General features: G+C 36.5%; 6 protein-coding genes and 1 pseudogene across 10 annotated transcripts; 5 read left to right on the top strand and 2 right to left on the bottom strand.

Annotated features, from left to right (window-relative positions):
* Positions 1–724: 724 nt before the first annotated feature.
* On the top strand, positions 725–6,456 carry LOC104751219 (putative serine/threonine-protein kinase SIS8). Of its 3 annotated transcripts, none has more exons than XM_010473129.3 (14): positions 725–1,129; positions 1,337–2,012; positions 2,135–2,575; positions 2,698–2,801; positions 3,029–4,191; positions 4,273–4,313; positions 4,435–4,503; positions 4,599–4,699; positions 4,979–5,057; positions 5,141–5,239; positions 5,321–5,389; positions 5,487–5,536; positions 5,634–5,810; positions 6,011–6,456. In XM_010473129.3, exons 2-14 carry the CDS (start codon positions 1,527–1,529, stop codon positions 6,147–6,149), a joined length of 3,018 nt encoding a protein of 1,005 aa, XP_010471431.2. In that variant the 5' UTR covers positions 725–1,129; positions 1,337–1,526; the 3' UTR covers positions 6,150–6,456. The 3 variants fall into 3 exon arrangements, with proteins under 3 accessions (XP_010471431.2, XP_010471432.2, XP_087346536.1); XM_010473130.3 differs by having other exon boundaries at positions 1,044–1,223; XM_087490410.1 differs by lacking the exon at positions 725–1,129 and having other exon boundaries at positions 1,132–2,012.
* A 52-nt stretch (positions 6,457–6,508) lies between these two features.
* LOC104751218 (peptidyl-prolyl cis-trans isomerase FKBP17-3, chloroplastic) lies at positions 6,509–7,971 on the top strand. Its single transcript, XM_010473127.2, has 3 exons — positions 6,509–6,914; positions 7,015–7,059; positions 7,489–7,971. The coding sequence occupies exons 1-3, from the start codon at positions 6,616–6,618 to the stop codon at positions 7,853–7,855; spliced, it is 711 nt and encodes a 236-aa protein (XP_010471429.1). The 5' UTR covers positions 6,509–6,615; the 3' UTR covers positions 7,856–7,971.
* A 1,284-nt stretch (positions 7,972–9,255) lies between these two features.
* Positions 9,256–10,231, top strand: LOC147925832 (uncharacterized; annotated as a pseudogene).
* Positions 10,232–10,359: 128 nt separating this feature from the next.
* Positions 10,360–11,156, top strand: LOC147925831 (protein FAR1-RELATED SEQUENCE 6-like). The gene is made up of 2 exons (XM_087492788.1): positions 10,360–11,045; positions 11,135–11,156. Exons 1-2 carry the CDS (start codon positions 10,360–10,362, stop codon positions 11,154–11,156), a joined length of 708 nt encoding a protein of 235 aa, XP_087348914.1.
* LOC104783557 (uncharacterized) lies at positions 10,939–15,012 on the bottom strand. The gene is made up of 7 exons (XM_087490467.1): positions 14,594–15,012; positions 13,244–14,106; positions 12,831–13,124; positions 12,467–12,748; positions 11,594–12,063; positions 11,405–11,510; positions 10,939–11,319 (listed from the first exon to the last, which is right to left on the bottom strand). The coding sequence occupies exons 2-7, from the start codon at positions 14,102–14,104 to the stop codon at positions 11,164–11,166; spliced, it is 2,169 nt and encodes a 722-aa protein (XP_087346593.1). The 5' UTR covers positions 14,105–14,106; positions 14,594–15,012; the 3' UTR covers positions 10,939–11,163.
* Positions 15,013–15,079: 67 nt separating this feature from the next.
* On the top strand, positions 15,080–17,154 carry LOC104751216 (uncharacterized). Of its 3 annotated transcripts, none has more exons than XM_010473124.3 (10): positions 15,080–15,270; positions 15,390–15,459; positions 15,563–15,630; positions 15,741–15,802; positions 15,885–15,966; positions 16,054–16,287; positions 16,388–16,516; positions 16,591–16,652; positions 16,739–16,844; positions 16,952–17,154. In XM_010473124.3, the coding sequence occupies exons 1-10, from the start codon at positions 15,220–15,222 to the stop codon at positions 16,988–16,990; spliced, it is 903 nt and encodes a 300-aa protein (XP_010471426.2). In that variant the 5' UTR covers positions 15,080–15,219; the 3' UTR covers positions 16,991–17,154. The 3 variants fall into 3 exon arrangements, with proteins under 3 accessions (XP_010471426.2, XP_010471427.2, XP_087349010.1); XM_010473125.3 differs by having other exon boundaries at positions 15,084–15,270; positions 16,739–16,855; XM_087492884.1 differs by having other exon boundaries at positions 15,092–15,270; positions 16,739–16,842; positions 16,946–17,109.
* On the bottom strand, positions 17,146–18,609 carry LOC104751217 (ras-related protein RABA6a). The gene is made up of 2 exons (XM_010473126.3): positions 18,068–18,609; positions 17,146–17,766 (listed from the first exon to the last, which is right to left on the bottom strand). Exons 1-2 carry the CDS (start codon positions 18,286–18,288, stop codon positions 17,289–17,291), a joined length of 699 nt encoding a protein of 232 aa, XP_010471428.1. The 5' UTR covers positions 18,289–18,609; the 3' UTR covers positions 17,146–17,288.
* Positions 18,610–19,333: the final 724 nt, after the last annotated feature.

Raw genomic sequence — 19,333 nt, 5'->3', positions numbered from 1 at the left:
TCATTTTTAACTCCAAAAAGAATAAAGAAAATATTTTATATTTTATAATTAATTCATATAATGATTATTTATTTATTAAAAATTACAAATTTAACCTAAATATTTTTTACTTTTAAGAATATTCTTTTTGTATTGTCTATTTTCTATGTAATATATGTTATTGTTAAATTTTAAAATTATTATTTAAAAATTTAAGAATAAAATAAGAATAATTAATTGTATTTAGATATAAAATATAAAAATATATAAATTTAACGGATTCCATTTGTAAATAAAAAACTCAACTCTAAGATGGAGAAATGAATTAAAAGTCTCTAAATAGAGAGACAAATATAGAGATAGAAATAGAATAAGTTGGAGAAGATTCTTTTCCAAAATATAAATGAAGATGAGTTGGAGATGGTCTTAGTCCAGTAACATCTCCAAAAAATATTGTAGATGAATCATGAATTGAAGTTGAGAAAAAAATATATATTACCCAAAAAAAACTTTATATTTTTATAACCGATTTAAATACAATTTTTATTTTGGAAATCGATAGCTCAACTGGTAAAATTTTTATTATTTCAAAAGGAAAAGTTTCAGAAATCCAGTATTAGAACATTAGTAATGGTGAGGTGACTATCTTAAATCCAATTTAGTTTACGACGTACGACATTTTGGGCTTCGGCGCAATTTTCTCAAATGATGTACTTTTATATATATATATATATATATAAAGATTGTGTACTAATGAAAATAAATAGGTGTAGATTCTATGCTTTTTACAAGAAAAGAAAAAGATAACCGTTTAAAACGCCTCAATCGACGTCTTGGTGCAATTTAACTATGTTCCGATAAAATCTTTTTGGTCTTCATCTTTTCCAATCTTTTTTCGTCTTCTTCTTCTTTTGCAAGTTCACGCACTAAGCTGAGTGAAAAAGATACGCCTTTTTCCCCCATTTTTTGCATGTCACAGTAATTCACAAACCCAGAAAACAAAATATACAAAGAAAACAAAAAAAACAAAACTTTTAATTTCTTCTAGAGAAAGAGCCACTCTCACCACTTCTTTCTTTGTCAATCTTTTTAGACAGGGAAAAGTGGCGTAAGAGAGAGAAATAGAGAAAAAAAAAACAAGTTGGTGAAGGTGAGAGAATTTGCGGTTCATATCAGTACAGAGAAATTTGTCAGTTACATATGTTTTTTTTTTCTCTTTAATTAGCTGCTTTAGAACTGAGTGGGTGTGTGCTTTTAACCATTTTCATGATTTGTCAAAAATAATCAAAAGAGTGTTTTTTTTTTTTTTTTTTGGCTTCATTAGCTCTCATCAAGTTCATGTTGTGTTGAAATCCAGGTAAAAGGGTCCTTTGTTCCGGTGAAAAGTTTCAAACTTTCGACGGTTTTGATTGAAGTAATCTGATGAGTCGTTGATTCCCGGGGAGGAATTAGGGTTTATGAGAGAGTCAAGGAAGAAACTTTTGGATTTTTGGGAGATGGAGATAGAGATGTTTTAAGAAGAATCGGCTGATCATTTGCTTAGGAGTATGAAGATGAACATGAAGAGCTTTCTTAAGAAACTTCATATTACACAGTCAGATGAAGCTCAAGGATCAATTAACAAGTCTAGCGATGTGTCATCATCACCGAGGTCTCATCACAGCAATAGCCCTGAAGTCAAACCCTTTTCTGGTTTATCCAATTGGTTAAGCTCTGTTGGTCATAGAAAAAGCCCTAGTCCACCTAATTCTTTCAATGCCAAGAACAGAGCCGCCAAAGCGGCTAATGATAAGAAGGCTGTGGAACATGGTGATGATGATCATGTTGTTGTTACTGGGTCTGAACGTGTTGAGCTGCAGGATTTAGGTTCCAAGGATCCAGCTGTTGAAGAAGAGAATCAGATACAGTTGGCTTTAGAGTTAAGTGCCAAAGAGGATCCTGAGGCTGCTCAGATTGAAGCTATTAAGCAGTTCAGTTTAGGCTCTTCTGCTCCTGAGAACTCTTCAGCTGAACTCATTGCTTATCGATACTGGGTAAAACATTCTATTCAGTTGTGATTAATCAGCTTTTCATTGTTTTCTCTGCATTACATAAACTCTTTAATTACACTCAAGAACTCTCTCATTACTTGATTTGTTTTTGTTTGCATTTACAGAATTACAACTGTCTTGGCTATGATGACAAGATCTTGGATGGTTTTTATGACTTGTTTGGAGTGTTGAATGCATCCTCATCAGAAAGAATACCTCCTTTACTCGATCTTCAAGGGACACCTGTATCAGACGGTGAGACATGGGAAGCTGTTCTTGTGAACAGAAGTGGGGATTCCAATCTGTTGAGGCTTCAAGAGATGGCTCTTGATATTGCTGCAAAATCAAAATCAGTTTCTTCCTCTGGTTTTGTGAACAGTGAATTGGTTAGGAAACTGGCTATTCTGGTTGGACATTACATGGGTGGACCAGTTGTTCATCCTGATAACATGTTGAGATCTTGGAGGAGTCTTAGCTACAGTTTGAAAGCAACTCTTGGAAGCATGGTTTTGCCACTTGGTTCGCTAACTATTGGATTGGCTCGTCACCGTGCCTTGTTATTCAAAGTATGCATTTCGTCAGCTTATTGTGATCCATTTTCAATCGAATACGTGGGCTGACATGCCCTTATTGACTTTTTAAGTTTATATTATTTCTTATCTCTCGCTCTTTGTATGAGATTTTGTAGGTTTTGTGTGATAGCCTTGGTGTTCCTTGTCGGATAGTCAAAGGACAGCAATATACCGGTTCTGAAGATGTGGCAATGAACTTTATTAAGGCTGATGATGGCAGGTAAATAATCACACTAATGTGTATCATCATTCTCCTTCCAGTCATGTATAGGTTTATGTACTCTGCTGTAGATAAATTTTTAAGTGTGTGCTATATTTTTAATAGGCATAATAGCATATGTACCTATGTCTATATGGTGTTTAGTATATTATCTGCATCTCCTAAAGCTAAACTGAGGCTTGATGAAAGAAATGTTGAGTTATATGCAATGCAATTGTGAATTTTAGGGAGTACATTGTTGATCTCATGGGAGATCCAGGCACGCTCATTCCAGCTGATGCAGCTGGACTACAAATAGACTATGATGAATCTACCTATACTGCTATTCCTGGAGACAGTGGTTCTATTCAAGTAGCTTCTTCCAGCAATGGGGTTGAGAGGTCATTGGAAGAGAATGCAGAGCTTCGGGTTGTGGAAGAACGTTCTAGTACCAAGAGTTCCAGGGAGAGAAATCAATCCGGAGGAGGAGGCGATCTCATTGTTCATCCAAATATATCTAAGGAAGGTGTTAAAAATCAGACGGATGTTGAGAAGGCTCCAGTTCAAAACCTCCCAAGCAGGCCTATTCATTCTTTTACCCATATGAGATCACCTTCTTGGACTGAAGGTGTAAGCTCTCCAGCTGCGCAGAGGATGAAAGTCAAAGATGTTTCACAATATATGATTGATGCTGCCAAAGAGAATCCACGGTTAGCTCAGAAGCTTCATGATGTATTACTTGAAAGCGGTGTTGTAGCTCCTCCCAGTTTATTTTCTGAAGTCTATTCCCAGCAATTGGATGCAACCGTTGAAAGAAAACCCCCGACTGAAGCCAAGAAAGAGAAAGGAAAAGATTTAGAGACAGCTCAGCAAGGACGACAGCAAAAGGATTTTGGTCCAGTTCGGTTTTTGCCTCCATTACCAAGAGTGCACCCTAAACCAAATACACATGATCAACGTGAAAATGGCAAAGTTGTAAGTCAGTCTGATTCTCCACATTCTGAAGCTTCTTCGACAGAATATGCCAGGACCGTTCCTGCTGCTGTAGCTGCAGCGGCTGTTGTTGCATCTTCAATGGTTGCAGCTGCTGCTGCCAAGTCTACAAACTCAGACTCCTCCACTGTAGAACTTCCTGCTGCAGCTGCTGCCACGGCCACTGCTGCCGCAGTTGTGGCAACGGCTGCAGCCGTGTCCAGACAACTCGAATTAGCCTCGAATAGCGATGGGGATGCTGGCTCTGGTGGACATGAGCCTCAAGGTAGTGGGGACTCTAATCTTGGGCCAAATTCAGGGGAGGAAAGAATATCTGACAGATCTATTGGCAATGAAAGTTCCAAGTCTGACTGTGATGATGTATCTGACTGTGAGATTTTGTGGGAAGAAATTACTTTGGGAGAACGTATTGGACTTGGTACTGCGACTTATCATCTGTTATCTGCTTTGGTGTAACTACCTCTACCATGAATTAAATAGTTTACCTCTTTTGATACAGGATCATATGGAGAAGTGTATCGGGGAGATTGGCACGGGACGGTGAGTATTTTATTTGCTTTTCTTATTTCTTATTTGAGTTAGACTTCATGGAAATGGATGAAGAAAGAGTTTAGCGATTCCTAGTTTGAGTTTGTATTGTTAAAACTGTTGAACTTGGCAGGAAGTGGCTGTCAAGAAGTTCCTTGATCAAGATCTATCAGGAGAAGCATTGGAGGAATTCAGAAGTGAGGTATTAGCCTTTCTTCTAACCGTTTCTTTTTTTTCCTAATTTTCCAAGTTGATAGTTTTATATCAAACCCTTCTTATATATTCTTGTGATGCAAGGTCCGAATCATGAAAAAGCTTAGACATCCCAACATTGTTCTCTTCATGGGAGCTGTGACTCGGCCACCGAATCTCTCAATTGTTACAGAGTTTCTTCCTAGGTAAATACTATGATCTTTGCAAGATTTAATTAGTTTAATACAATTCTCATGGCTACTACGGCATTCCATCTCCTTATTCATGAGGCGCATGCCTCTGTTTTTCTCTTTTTAAAATAAACTATTTTGTGACCTCTATATGCCAAAATATTTTTTGCATCAATGAGTGTTGTTTAAGTATTTGCTTGAAGTTCTTTAATCTGGATAGTATGAACAGGTTCGATTTGGTTGTGTTTCGTTTTTGAATCTTTACAGTAGAGTTTTCTTTCCAAACTTGTGCAGAGGTAGCTTGTATAGATTAATCCACCGGCCAAATAACCAATTAGACGAGAGGAGGCGTCTGAGAATGGCCCTTGATGCTGTATTACTCTTTTTCTATTCACAATCTTTTCTACCTTTATCTGTATCACCTGTTAAGTAACATATTACTTGTAAAAACTTCAGGCTCGTGGAATGAACTATTTGCACAGCTGTAGTCCGATGATTGTCCATCGCGATCTTAAGTCCCCAAACCTTCTAGTTGACAAAAACTGGGTCGTGAAGGTAAATATAGAATTTATGGTTTCTTACCTACTGGATAATGTTAGTTTGCACAACAAATAATGGATTTTTCATATCTATCAGGTGTGTGATTTCGGGTTGTCTAGGATGAAACACAGTACATATCTCTCTTCAAAGTCAACAGCAGGCACGGTAAGCAGCTAGAAGGAAGTTACCGTCTTCCCTGTCTAAATCATTTCTCCTTACACTTATTGTGATTGCGATCTAATTATGTGTTGGTCTTATACAGGCTGAATGGATGGCTCCAGAAGTGCTTAGAAACGAACCTGCTGATGAGAAGTATGCTCTTTGATCTTTTACTAATGAATATTCATTCTTTCTGCTCCCTTTTTAAGACATAGGCATAATGTCAGGATAAAACAATACGTGAAAACAGGTGCGATGTTTACAGCTACGGTGTGATTCTATGGGAACTCTTTACGTTACAGCAACCTTGGGGAAAAATGAACGCCATGCAAGTTGTTGGGGCAGTTGGTTTTCAGCATCGACGTCTTGACATCCCCGACTTTGTTGATCCAGCAATTGCAGATATCATCAGTAAATGCTGGCAGACGTGAGTATACGAAATATATACAGATTAATTTTCACTGTTTCCGCCAAATGTGAAGTACTAGTAGTAGTGCTTACACCACAGCAAAACAGAGTCTTGATTTGTTTTACGGCTTATATAGTTCATCAACCTTGAAAATGGGGTTTCTAAGCTGTCTTGTCATCATGATTTGGCTGATACATCTTGTATGTGATTTTGATCAGGAATTCAAAGTTGAGGCCAAGTTTTGCAGAGATAATGGCTTCCCTAAAGCGGCTACAGAAACCTGTAACAGGTTCCAACATCCCAAGACCAGTCCCCACTTCTTCTTCATTAGCAACTGAACATGAACAAAAAGAGTGATAACAGAAGAATGAAGAAGACGACCATAGTGGAAAACAGTTTTGTTTGAAGGAAATTAATCTGAAGCTACGGATCTTTGTCTGGTTTTTGGCTCAGCTTCAGTGTCTCCACACATCCTTGTGATTAGACAAATCAAAAGCAAATTCGTAGAAGATGAAGATTGAAGAAGGTGAGAAGGGGTTTATACTCGTGTGTTGTCTTGCTTGCCAGTGATGTTCATGTCCTCTGTTTTGTTTTTACAAATTTGAACTGTACAAAGTGAGAGAGACAAAGAGAAGAGTAAAAAAAAAAACATTTATTTTTGCAACTATAACATCGTTGACAAAGTTTAATTACATGAACTCTCTGTCCTTATTCAAGTTTCTGACCATTCATCACACGAGTAAGATAAGGTTGCTACCTTATTATTCATATATATTTATACAAGAAATCAAAATATATATTTTTAAGAACAATCTTGGAAAAAATGGCGACTCTCTTCTCTGCGACGGTTCCTTCTCACCACCGTTTTGTCTCGCCTTCTCAACACCCGAAACAGAGCCTTCCATCGCAGTCTCTAAGCGTTGCTTTACAGGGGAATCTTGAACCAGCAGTGGCGGTCACATTGCCGGAACAGCAGATGACGGATTGGATGGCTTCTCCGGTGACGCGACGGTTCGGAATCGGTGCCGGATTAACTTGGTCTGGGTTTCTTGCTTTTGGTGTTGTCTCTGAGCAGAAGAAGAAGTCACCACTCAATGTGTTCCAGGAAGAAGATACCACAAGGTTACTCATCTATAAGTTGAATAGTTAAAGCGCATAGTTTATTTTGTTACCATCTTCACAAACTTGAAATGTTTTTTTATGTGATTTCTGGATTTGGCAGAGGTTTAGAAAAGCAAGAAGAGATCATCTTACCAAACGGCATAAGGTACATTCCCCATTACATGTGTTAATTTATGTTTCCATCAAATAGAAAAGTTTGTGTTCTTCCAGTGTAAGTATTCTAGCATTGTAGCATTCTCTTTAGCTTTGACTTGTCCTTACTTTGATGTCAGTTTGGGAACTCCTTCTACTTATTGGGGTGACTCTGCTAAATCTGCTCTTGCTGAGCCTGAAACTTTTTCGTATACCTTAAGATTCATCACAAACTCAATCTCTTGAGAAGTTCAATTTGGTTCTCATTTTGATAATGGGACTTTTGTCTTATTTTGATCTCATATTGGAAAAACCCTTGTAACATTTTGAGGTGGTGGAATGCAATGGTTCTGAATCTATACCTGCTCTTACTGAGCCTGAAACTTGCTGTCTACTCATCACAAACTCAAGCTCTTTGTCTTTGGGAAATGTAACCGTGCAGGTACTATGATCTACAAGCTGGAAGTGGAGCTACTCCAAGCACAGGATACTTGGTAGTGTTTGATGTAAAGGGAAAAGTACATGGAACCGAACAAGTGTTTGTTGACACATTCGGAAGCAAAGACAAGAAGAAGTCACTAGCGATGGTAATGGACTCAAGACCATATAGCAAAGGAGTATGCGAAGGCATAGAGTATGTTCTAAGGTCAATGAAAGCTGGAGGTAAACGTAGAGTGATCATCCCACCATCCTTAGGATTCGGAAGCAAAAACGTCGAATTCGGACCGGGTTTGCAGATTCCTCCATCTGCAACACTTGACTATACCGTCGAGGTTGATACAGTTTATTGTTTCCAAACTATTGTATGATTATGAAGCCAAATAATGTATAAAGTTTCACACTTTCTCGTAATTTTCCCTTGTATATTCTTTGAATGAGACTTTTCTAGTGTACCAAATAAAACGGCACGGTGTTTGGTTCACAACCACATAAACTCATCGTAGTTTCAGCCATACACCAATGACAAGTTGGTAAAGATGACGACTTTTCGTTTTTTATTCTTTTCTCAATTTCCGTTATAAGTAGGAAACAATAAAAAATCACTAAACGGAAAATCACTAGGACCCAAATTGAGCAGTTAATTGCTAGATTAACTCCTAAAATTTGAGGGTTAGTTGGATTAGTTTTATACCGAAAATACCCTTTTTTGTTTTGTTAGAAAAAAAAAATCAATATTACCCTTGGTTAAAAATTCCTGCAATTTCGTTTTTTTTTTTTTTTTTTATAAAAGTCTGCTATAAAAGTAATGGCAGATTAATTTGTAAGTGGCAGATTTACAGTCGATGGCAGTTTTTCTTTGGCAGACTTATTTTAGATGGCAGATTAATTTACAGAGTTTGACGGCACATTTTTTTTCTATGGCAGATTTATTTGAAGTGTGTAACGACAGTTTTTTTGTGAACAACAGATTTTCTTAATGCGACAGACTTATTTATAAAGTCATGACAGATTTTCATTGTTTTAGTCAATTTTCTTGGAATTTTGTGGCAGATTTTTTATGATTGTTGTAACAGTTTTATTTTTCACTTAAAAAATTTGTCACATTGCGACAGATTTATAAACGTAAAATTAATTGCTAGTTTGACATATAGTGGTGACAGATTTTTTGTAAGTTATGACTGATTTTTGGATTGATGGAAAAATCTGTTGTTTGATAACAGATTTTCGAAAGTCTTTTTAAAATTGCTATATTGACCCACATGCACAATATACGTTATGACAGATTTTCTTATGTTATGACAGTTGTTTTTTCCTACTAAAAAATCTGCTGCTTGATAATAGATTTATTATATATGAATACAATGATAACAGATTTGTTTTATGTTGATATAGTGACAGCAGATTTTTTTCCGGGGTAATGACAGATTTATTAGTGCCTTTTGTGACAGATTTTTTTAAAGTTAAGCGACAGACTTTTGTAGCAGTTGCCATATATGGCAAGAATCTAGGGTTTACCTTATTTTTTTCTCTTTTGTATCGTGCCTCCCCTCCCCTCCCCCTATATCGACTGAAATTTTTTTTCTCTTTTGGGTTCATCTTATTTTTTCCATAAATTCCTTCTTCCTCCTCTCCAATGTGGATTTAATCATGCTTTCTTTCCTTTTGGGGTTCATAATCGACTTCTCTATTATTTTCCTTTGAAGGTGGTTTTTTTTTTTCCTATATCTTCCTTCACGTTTTAGAGTGATTGTTACACAACCAAGAGAATATGAAGCATGTGATTCTCGTTTGTGGTAATTGGATCTTTGACAACAACAAATGGTTGTTTGTTGTTGATAATGAAAGGGGTTCACGAATTCTACAATGTAACGATCAAAGCAGATTTGATGATTGCATTGAAATGGTATATGAGGATTACAGGCTGGATAACAAGGTATTTGATGTTGTCTTGAGTTACAAGATCTCGAAGAAGTTATTGCAGGATTTACCCAGTGATACACCACCAGTTATTATCGATAATTCTCGTCAGTTGCACACTTTTCTGGGACAATTGGAAAGGGTTACAGGTCGACTTTGTGTTGAAGTGAAGAAGAAAATACAGACTGATTTGAATCACAAAGGTAAGAAACGAGGAAGAGATGAAAATGATCAGGTTGGAGAAGAGTATCTTGATATGGCCATCGACACAAATGAAGAAGAGATCGATGAAGATGATAGTAGATTTGATTATTGTGATGATTCTGACGGAACAGATTCTGATGATGAAAATTTTACCATGTATGGAATTCCACCAGAAGAAGAGGATCAACAATTGCCAATGAAGAACAGGAGTTCATCTTTTTATATTGAAGAAAATAAGGAACCTGTTGATGTCTCAAAGGTAGACTTGTCTTCTGTGAATTTGGCTGTTGGGCAAATGTATGATACAAAGGAGCACTTAGAAACACGATTGAAGATACTAACCTTGGTACAAAGGTTTGATTATTTTGTTTACAAATCGAGACCAACACTATTGATTGTCAAGTGTTGGGTTAAAGGATGCAAGTGGAGGGTAAGAGCTGCAACAATAAATCACTTTCCAAAGTTTGAGGTCCGTGTGTTTATTTCAGCACATACATGTTCTGTAACAGAGCGCTCTACACGTGCCCGACAAGCAGATCATCATATTCTAGGAGAGTTGTACAAAGATTTTGTTGGTGGAGTTGGTCCCAAGGTACTGCCAATGCATGTTGCTGATGCGTTAAATAAACGCTTTCAAATCAAGGTATAATTTTTCTATTTATTTAGCATTATTTTGATTATTTTGTTTAGCTTTATCATTATTCCGTTTTTTTTTTCACAACAATGAAAAAAAAATATTTGTTCATGATAGATGGATTATTGGAAAGCATATCGAACGTTAAGGCATGCTCGCGAGTTGGTCAGGGGTAGTCCAGAGAGTGGTTATGAGCAGCTTCCTACATATTTGTATATGATAAAAAGGGCAAATCCTGGAACTTTTACACAGCTTGATGTTGATGAAGCTCAAAGATTTAAGTACTGTTTTCTAGCATTTGGTGCAAGCATACAGGGATTTCCGTTTTTGAGGAAAGTGGTTGTTGTGGATGGTACTTTTTTACAGGGAAAATACTTAGGGACACTACTGACAGCAACAGCTCAAGATGGCAATTTTCAGATTTTTCCAATTGCTTTCGCCGTGGTTGATACAGAGAATGATGAATCATGGGAATGGTTTTTTAAGCAACTCAGTTGTGTGATACCTGATGATGAAAGTCTTTCCATTATTTCTGATAGGCACAAATCAATTGGGAAAGCTATTAAAAAGGTTTATCCGAAGTCTAGTAGGGGAATATGCACATACCATATGTACAAGAATATTTTGGTTCGGTTTAAAGGTCGAGCAGAATTTGCTTTGGTTAAAAAGGCGGCAAATGCTTTTAGACTTATCGACTTTCAAACCACATTTGATCAGATAGAAGCCATGAATCCAGCACTACATGAGTACCTCGTAAGGGCTGATGTGCGTATGTGGACTCGTGTACATTTCCCAGGTGATAGGTACAACTTGCTTACAAGCAACATTGCAGAATCAATGAATAAGGTCATGTCACATGCTAGGAGCTTTCCTATTGTACAACTATTGGAAGAAATAAGGTCCATGATGACTAGGTGGTTTTCAGATAGAAGGACTGATGCATTGAAGATGACAACAGACTTGACTCGTGGTGTAGAGAAAATTCTCCAGGTCTAAGAAAGCTATGCGCTCTTTAGGATACGGACAAGGCTCACGCATATATCTTCGCCGGAACATAGCCATTGCACAACCCATGTGCTACATTCAAAAAAATAAAAACTAGAATAAGCGAAAATATAGTATTGAATAAACGCCTATACTAAATTATCAAAAATAAACTTACATGTTCTGTCAACCATCCATAGTCATAGCTTGGCCAATGTTTCCTTGGAGTCATAATTTTCCAATAGAATCTCACAACTGCGTTGCTGGTGCTAAGTGGCTCTTCCCTGTGAATATAAGAAAGAGTTAGTACATATATAGATAATGATAGTAACTTTTATAAACTATTCAGAGTTGTTGATGTATATACTTGTCAAGGCTGAGAAAATCCAGAAGTCTCTGATGTTTCTCATCATCTACAGGCTTAAGATGATCGCCTAACACATTATCACCCTCTGTAATGATCCGCTTGATTGTCGAGTTACCAAGGTAAGGATACTTCTGCGATTCTGCCAACTGGGGCACGCGTCTAGAAGTCTTCGAAGGTCCAGGTCCATCCAACTTCGTCAAAGCCTCTCCAAGGCGGTTTAATGTCACCTCAAGTTTTTTATGTACCAACTGATCCTCCTTGTTGGACCATGTATCTTCAGAACTGGAAGCTATTTTCAATTTAGCTTTCTGAACTTGGGTAGTGATATTCTCAACATCGTCAGAATCAAGACCAATAATCTTCTTTTTCTTGGAAGTTTCCTTCTTCCCAACCTTCACAAATTCCTTCCTCACCACCCTTTGAACAGGAAATTCATCTTGTGATGTCTGCTTCATCTCAACAATCCATGACTGCAACCGAACAGAACATTCCAAGGAGGTAAGAAAATCGAACATGAGAAGCAAAAACAATCCATGATATGTTTAAGAAAAAAACAAACAGAACATGAGAAGTTTTAAAAAAAAACAGAACATGAGAAGTTTAAAAAAAACAGAACATGAGAAGTTTTATAAATTCAGAACATGAGAAGATTTAAAAAAACAGACCATGAGAAGTAAAAAAAAAACAGAACATGAGAAGTTTAAAAAAAAACAGAACATGAGAAGTTTAAAAAAAACAGAACATGAGAAGTTTTATAAATTCAGAACATGAGAAGTAAAAAAATAAAACGACGTGGTCGAGTTTTTTAAAAACAGAACATGAGAAGTTTTAGACAACAACAGAACATGAGAAGTAAAGGAAAATGTAACTTACAGGTGTTTTACTTGTTCCCTCATCATCGTTAATGGTGTGCGAAGTGGCATCATTCCGTACATCAGCGTCTTTAGGCTCTTTTCTTTCTTTCTCCAATGCTTTAATCCTCTCACCCATCTCCTCTTTGAACACCGTCATTTTTTTTTCAACGAATGTTTCAAATTTACTCTCCAAAGCATCTATTCGACTGTTGAGTGTTTTGCCCAAGTCAGAAATAGTCTCATTCATTTTCTCAATCGCCCTCCAAATATCCAAAGAAATTGACTTGTCATCCTTACCATCCTACAATAACATGTTCATTAATATCATAATAGAGAAGACAAAAAATGTTAATCAATTACGGTAAAGGAAAACGAAACCTTACCTCCATGTTGGTTACATTTTCTCCTTGTTCACATTTAGGATCAATATCTGTCAATCTTTTTTTCTTAGGATTGCACCCTCTGTTGTCATTTACCTTATCAGCTTCAGCACTTCTTTTCTTCTTTTTTGAACTTATACCAACTGTTTTGACACAACTCCAAGCATCTAGAGACAAACGGTTATGAATGAGATCTTTAAGTAGCTCGTCTAGGTGTAGATCCGTATGCTCATCTGTGTCAGACCATAGAGGATACATGTTTTCCTCTGAAACATGAACCATATGCCTAACACGAACCTACAAGCCATGAATAAAGTGATTAACACTGGTAATAACTTTAAATTCACACAAATTATTTGTTGATGTCAAAAGTATTTTTTTTTAAAAGATAGTAACAAACTAGCACCACTACTAACCTGTCCATGCAACTTCTTCTCGTTTTGGATGAAGTTTGTGAAGTTGATACGTTTTCGAGATGATCGCCAATCAAGAAGTGGAACACCAGTGGTTTCTATCCTTCTAACCCCATAACTTTCTCCTATTCCAGTAACACTCTCATACAACCAAATTAACAAAGCATGAACACACCCGTGTATGGTGTATGAATCTCTATCATAGTCAACCATCTTCACAGAATTCACTAGACTACTAAAAGCAACCCGACCCCATGGATGTTTTTCAAAAGCAATTGGATCTAAAACTCTCTTAGCGGTTGCCAACGGGATTCTAGATGTATGATGAATTCCATGTACGCATACTGACAACAAACATAACCTACCAACCATCATCCTCTTATCAAGATGCCATGTTTTGCTAGAATCAATAACCTTTACCAACTCACTCCATATAGGATCATCAAAGGTTGTTGGTATTTTCATTTCTTTCCAGAAATCATGGTGATCAACATCAAAGTTCTCTAAAAGGTCAAATGCATCACAATTTAACCTTGTTATCTCTGCAAACTCATTTAAAGAAAATCTAATTGGCCTATTATCGATCAAAGACCAAACCTCATGAATGTTGTTGATTCTCAGCTGATGTGTGAGTAGAAAGTGAACTCTCTGCGCAGCCCAGGTGTATTCCAATTCAGCAAACTTTATAAACACTCCAAGAGATGAGTCCTTGAGTTTATCCCACACGTCCATCCCTAATCCTTCTCTCAAAATTCCAATTTTGGACACAAAACAATTGTGGTTCATGCTCCTATGTTGGAGAGGCGATTTCCCTTCTTCATAAAGTAGAGGAGGATATTTGATGCTATTGCTTGAAGATGCCATTCCTAAACATACAAAAAAAAAGAATCAAATGTAACACAAAATTGTTAGATACTTCTAATCCAAAAAAAAAATCTCTCATTTATAGAAATCAAAGAGAAACTAATGAACACAACAATTAAGATAAAGCTAAATCATTCGCAAGTTCCTATTTAAGCATAATTCCTATTTAAGTAGCAAAGACGTTCACTGGTTTGCAATTTCAAAAAAGTATCAAACAATTTCAGAAGAAACACTAATGTACCATTGACAAACAGAGAGATTGGTGCAGGATTAATCTACAATTTTCAATTGTACTAAATCACTCTGACTAAACCAACTAAATATGATTAAACTATAATTTAACAAATTCGACAGTGCTAATAAATTATTAAGGGGAAGTTCCTAGTATTTTTTAATTCAATTTAACAGATTAATCGGGAAGACATGTGATTTCATCTGAGTTTTTTGGAGAAATTAAGCCAAAAGGCAACAAAAGGAAAGCTTTTATACCTCAAAGGGTGTAACAATGGTGAGGGCTTCAAGAACACCGGCGCCGAATCCGAAAATCAACCACCACCGAAGCCACTAGGGTTCTTATTCCGCCGCCGGAATAAACGACCCACGACGACCGCTGTATCTGGCTAGAGCAGTGAACACCGGTGATTACACTTCTTATTCGCCGGCGAAGATGACAATAGATCGTGCTTCCGAAGCCACTAGGGTTCTTATTCCGCCGCCGGAATAAACGACCCACGACGACCGCTGTATCTGGTTAGAGCAGTGAACACCGGTGATTACACTTCTTATTCGCCGGCGAAGATGACAATAGATCGTGCTTTTCTCCCTGGACTGTAAAACCTGTTCTTTGCCGGCGGAAGAAACGAAGTTTCAGTTTGTACCAAAAAAACGATTGTTGGGTTTTTTTTTCTACTTTTGACTTAACATTTTTTGTTTTTATTTTATCATTTAGTTAATTTTTATTTCCTGTTCAATTTTAATTGGGCTTTTGGTAATTTAAACACAAAATTGTGTTATTCTAGTTTTTCCCTAAGAACGAGCAATTTTTTTTCAAAAGGATAACGAATCGTTTCTATTCGATCGAAAGGATTGATCTTTGGAAGTTTTCTCCGATAATAATGGGAACAGTTCTGGATTCGCATTTCCTGGCCCTCACTGCTATTGTCACTGTAAGTTCCTCTGTTCGTTTTAAAATCTTATTCCTCTGTTCTTTTTCTTGCTTCTGTGGTAGTTACGAGTTGGGTTTTGTTCGTCTATGTCTGATTTCGTATTTTTTCTTAATTTGTAGGTGGTGTACCAGTTTATATTCTTCGTAATCACAGCTCTTTTCAAATTTGATAAGGTCACTGACTTTGCTGGTAAGACCATCTTCATTCCTTTATTCCCCAATTGCTCATGTAGTTAGATACCTTGTATTACGTAGGAGTGAGTTCATTATACTAATTAACTTTGTATGTTCAGGAAGCACAAACTTTGTTATACTTGCTTTATTGACTCTTGTTCTTAAAGGCACTTGGCATTTTCGGCAGGCAAGTCTCAGACTCTTCTATTTTTCTCTCTGTTGTTCTCTTCTCATATATTTTGTTTTGGTGTTTTGAGTTTTCTTCAGTTTGCTGAGATTTTTGTTTTCTCCTCACAGATAGTCTTGACTTTGCTAGTTGTGGTATGGGGTCTTCGCTTGGGGATATTCCTTCTAATGAGGTCTCTACCAATGAATGCATGCATACACTTCTTACTTGATTACTTTCCCGATCATGATAACATGACTCTCTTGTTGTTTTAGGATCTTGCAATGGGGTGAAGATCGACGCTTTGATGAACATCGTGGAAATATAGTGAGACTAATAATTTTCTGGACTCTTCAGGTAAAGTTTTTATACTGTGTAGAGAGCCCTTTTGGAGAATTCATGCTTGTGATCTCAAACTAGAGTTGTTGTTTTCTTTCACGGTAGGCTGTGTGGGTTTGGACGGTTAGCTTACCTCTAACCATTGTGAATGCAAGTGATGGTGGAGGATCTCTTAGACCCGCAGATGTTATCAGTTGGACAATGTGGGTTTTTGGTTTCTTGATTGAAGCTGCAGCTGATCAACAGAAGCTCTCTTTTAAAAACTCTCCAGAAAACAGAGGAAAATGGTGTGATGTTGGAGTGTGGAAATGGTCAAGACATCCAAACTACTTTGGTGAGGTTAGTACTTCGATATATTATACGTTCTCATCTTTAGCATAAATGGTGATATGATCGTTTCATTACTGTGTGTGTCTGTGTGGCTTTATATGTTCATCAGATGTTATTGTGGTGGGGAATCTTTGTGGCTGCATCACCCGTGATTGAAGGTGCAGAGTATCTTGTGATACTCGGACCACTCTTTCTTACTTTGCTACTTCTATTCGTCAGTGGCATACCGCTACTCGAGGTTCTCGCTCGTTCTCTATTCTCTCTACTTACAGTTTCTGAATCACATATAGCTGATATGAATATAATGAACAGGCATCGGCTGACAAAAAACATGGCAACTCGGGAGCTTACAGATTCTACAAGAAGACAACAAGGTTTAACGATTTGAACTTGTTCTAAAGATAACGTTTAATAAACCTTGAATTTAGCTAATTTGTTTCTATCTTCGATCGATCTTTAGTCCTTTGATTCTGTTGCCGAGAGGAGTTTATGGGAACTTACCTGGATGGTGCAAGACGATCTTTCTCTTCGAGTTTCCATTTTACAGCCGAAGTCTACCTCAAGAGGTGGCTGTTTAGTAAGTGCTTACTCAATTTGAGTTTCATCTCTTTTGTATCTTTCTCTAGTGTGTGATGAGTTTGGCTTCTCTTAAATTGTTTTCATGCAAAAAAAGTTAGAGGAGACTCCAAGAACGGCAAAGAGAATGAACTAAAGGATGACTGATTTGTGGATCACTCTCTAATAAAATTGTGGAAAAAAATTGCTTGTAAGAAATTGAAATATTGGAGAAATCTTGGCTTATGTGTAATTGAAGCATCGAAGCAAAACAAATGAAAACAGAACCGAATCTCAGTTGTGATTGGTTCATTTTTTAAATTTGATTTTCATATTTAATTGATATAGTTATATGATTAAAAATTCATGTATGTGGCCAAGTCAAAATTTTAAGGAATACATGCAAATCGAAACATCATCAAAATATTCCAAAACAATAACCAAAAGTAACTTATTTACTTGTAGCAACAGTAGGAAGAAGAGCTTAACGGTTGAGTAGTAGCAGTGACTTCGTGGATATTCACAATTTCTTTACCAACGGGAAGGACCGTACCATTGCCGTTAGCTTGAGCCTTCGTCGCAAGGCCGTTGGATTTATTTTCCGAAGCGTTCCTCTGGGTCACAACCTCATGTATCCGTCCAATCATCACGAGAAACGCTTCTTCGACGTTAACGTTCTCTAAAGCCGAAGTCTCGAGGAAGTAAAGACCTTCTGATTCAGCTAGACTCTTACCATCATCTTCTTCAACTTCTCTAGAATGTCGGAGATCAGATTTGTTGCCAACGAGGACAACGACAGTGTCCGGATTGGAGAAGTCTCTGAGCTCAAAAAGCCATTTCTTGATGTTTTCGAACGTTGTTCGTCTTGTGATGTCGTAAATCAGTAATGCCCCTAATGCTCCTCGGTAGTACGAACTTGTAATTGCTCTAAATCTTTTTACTCATAAAAAATAATAACAAAGATTAGAGATTAAAAATAATTATTAAAGATTAGCATTCCATTAATTTCATAACTCCAACTACAAAATATTTCAACCTAATATAAGTAAAGAATATAAAAAGATTAGGTCAAAAATAAAAGCTCAAACGAAAAGATACAAAATAAGGAACAGAGTAGTGTGTGGTCACGAGGTTGCAAAATTAGGTCCGTGAGTTTGGATGATTGCTCGCTCACAAAGAATTCATTTTACGTACGCAAAGTGTATGATTTAGATGATATGTTTGCAAATAATACCTTTCTTGGCCGGCGGTGTCCCAAATCTGAGCTTTGATGATTTTATCTCCAACGTGGACATTCCGGTAAGCGAACTCAACTCCGATGGTTGGTTTAGAGTCAAGCCGGAACTCGTCCTTGGAAAATCTTGATAAGAGGTTTGATTTTCCGACGGCTGAGTCTCCGATCAGCACAGCCTTGAACAAGTAGTCGCACTCTTCCTCGTACGAGTCTTCAGCCATTCTCAAGAATTAAAATCTCAAGTTCCTCTCAAGCCAAACGCTATGTGTTACGACAAAATAGGAGAAAGGAGAAGAAGTAAGAAGAAAGGAAAAAGACAGTTCCTCCACTGAATTTGGCTTTTGGTTGTAAATCGGATTTAATAGTGTTTTTTTATAGTCAAACTCAAAATCATTATAATTTTTTTTTTAAGAATAGTATATTACTTACGTATTGCGATCGTATTTAGAATGAAAAAAAGAGAGAGAACAAAAAAAAAAACTTAAGTGATAAAGATGCTGGCGTCAAAGAAAATGTAATAATTCAACTGAATCACTAGAATCGTGGACATATATCCTCTCTTATTATTTATTTAATTAACGAGGATATGTTGTGATTTTTAGTTTTCTTTTTCATTTATTTAACGAGGATATATGTTGATTAGGTTTTAAGATTAATAAGAGAGGAGGATTCATAATCACAACCATAAGCTAGTGCAGCTGTTTGTTGGCATGTGAAATCATGGATTACAACATAATGATAACGTTGTCTTCCTTTTATCATTGTTTTTTTTGTTGGGATTACAAAAAAGAAAATAAAAGGTTAAAACATGCCGAATTATTTTACTGCATTTGCTACATTTTCCCCCTTTAAATGTGTAATTTTGTTGTGTTGATTAGAAGAAAATAATCAAATACTATCAGACTAGGATCGGACCGTCGCTACAGCGCGGAGAAATATTTATCTATATAAAATTATAAATAAGATTTGTAGTAGAAATTAGAATATATGTAAAATATTATTGAAGATTGTATTTGTAAAAATACACACTCATAACATATGTTTTGACGGACCAACCCATAAAAGATTATATTTATTTAAAAATATACATTTATAATAATATGCATTTATGGTGTATATGTGACAAACCAATTAGTAAAATATTGCATTTATAACAAAAATACACAATCACAATGTACTTACAACCCATAAAATATTGTATTTGTAAAAATATATATATTTGTAAGAAATACACACTCACAGTGTATATTTTGACGGATCAGCCCA

The sequence above is a fragment of the Camelina sativa genome, chromosome 16 (genome assembly GCF_030686135.1).
Source record: "Camelina sativa cultivar CO46 ecotype springtype chromosome 16, ASM3068613v1".
Lineage (NCBI taxonomy): Eukaryota > Viridiplantae > Streptophyta > Magnoliopsida > Brassicales > Brassicaceae > Camelina > Camelina sativa.
The sequence above is the reverse complement of the archived record's forward strand: the minus strand, read 5'-3'. Positions and strand labels throughout refer to the sequence as shown.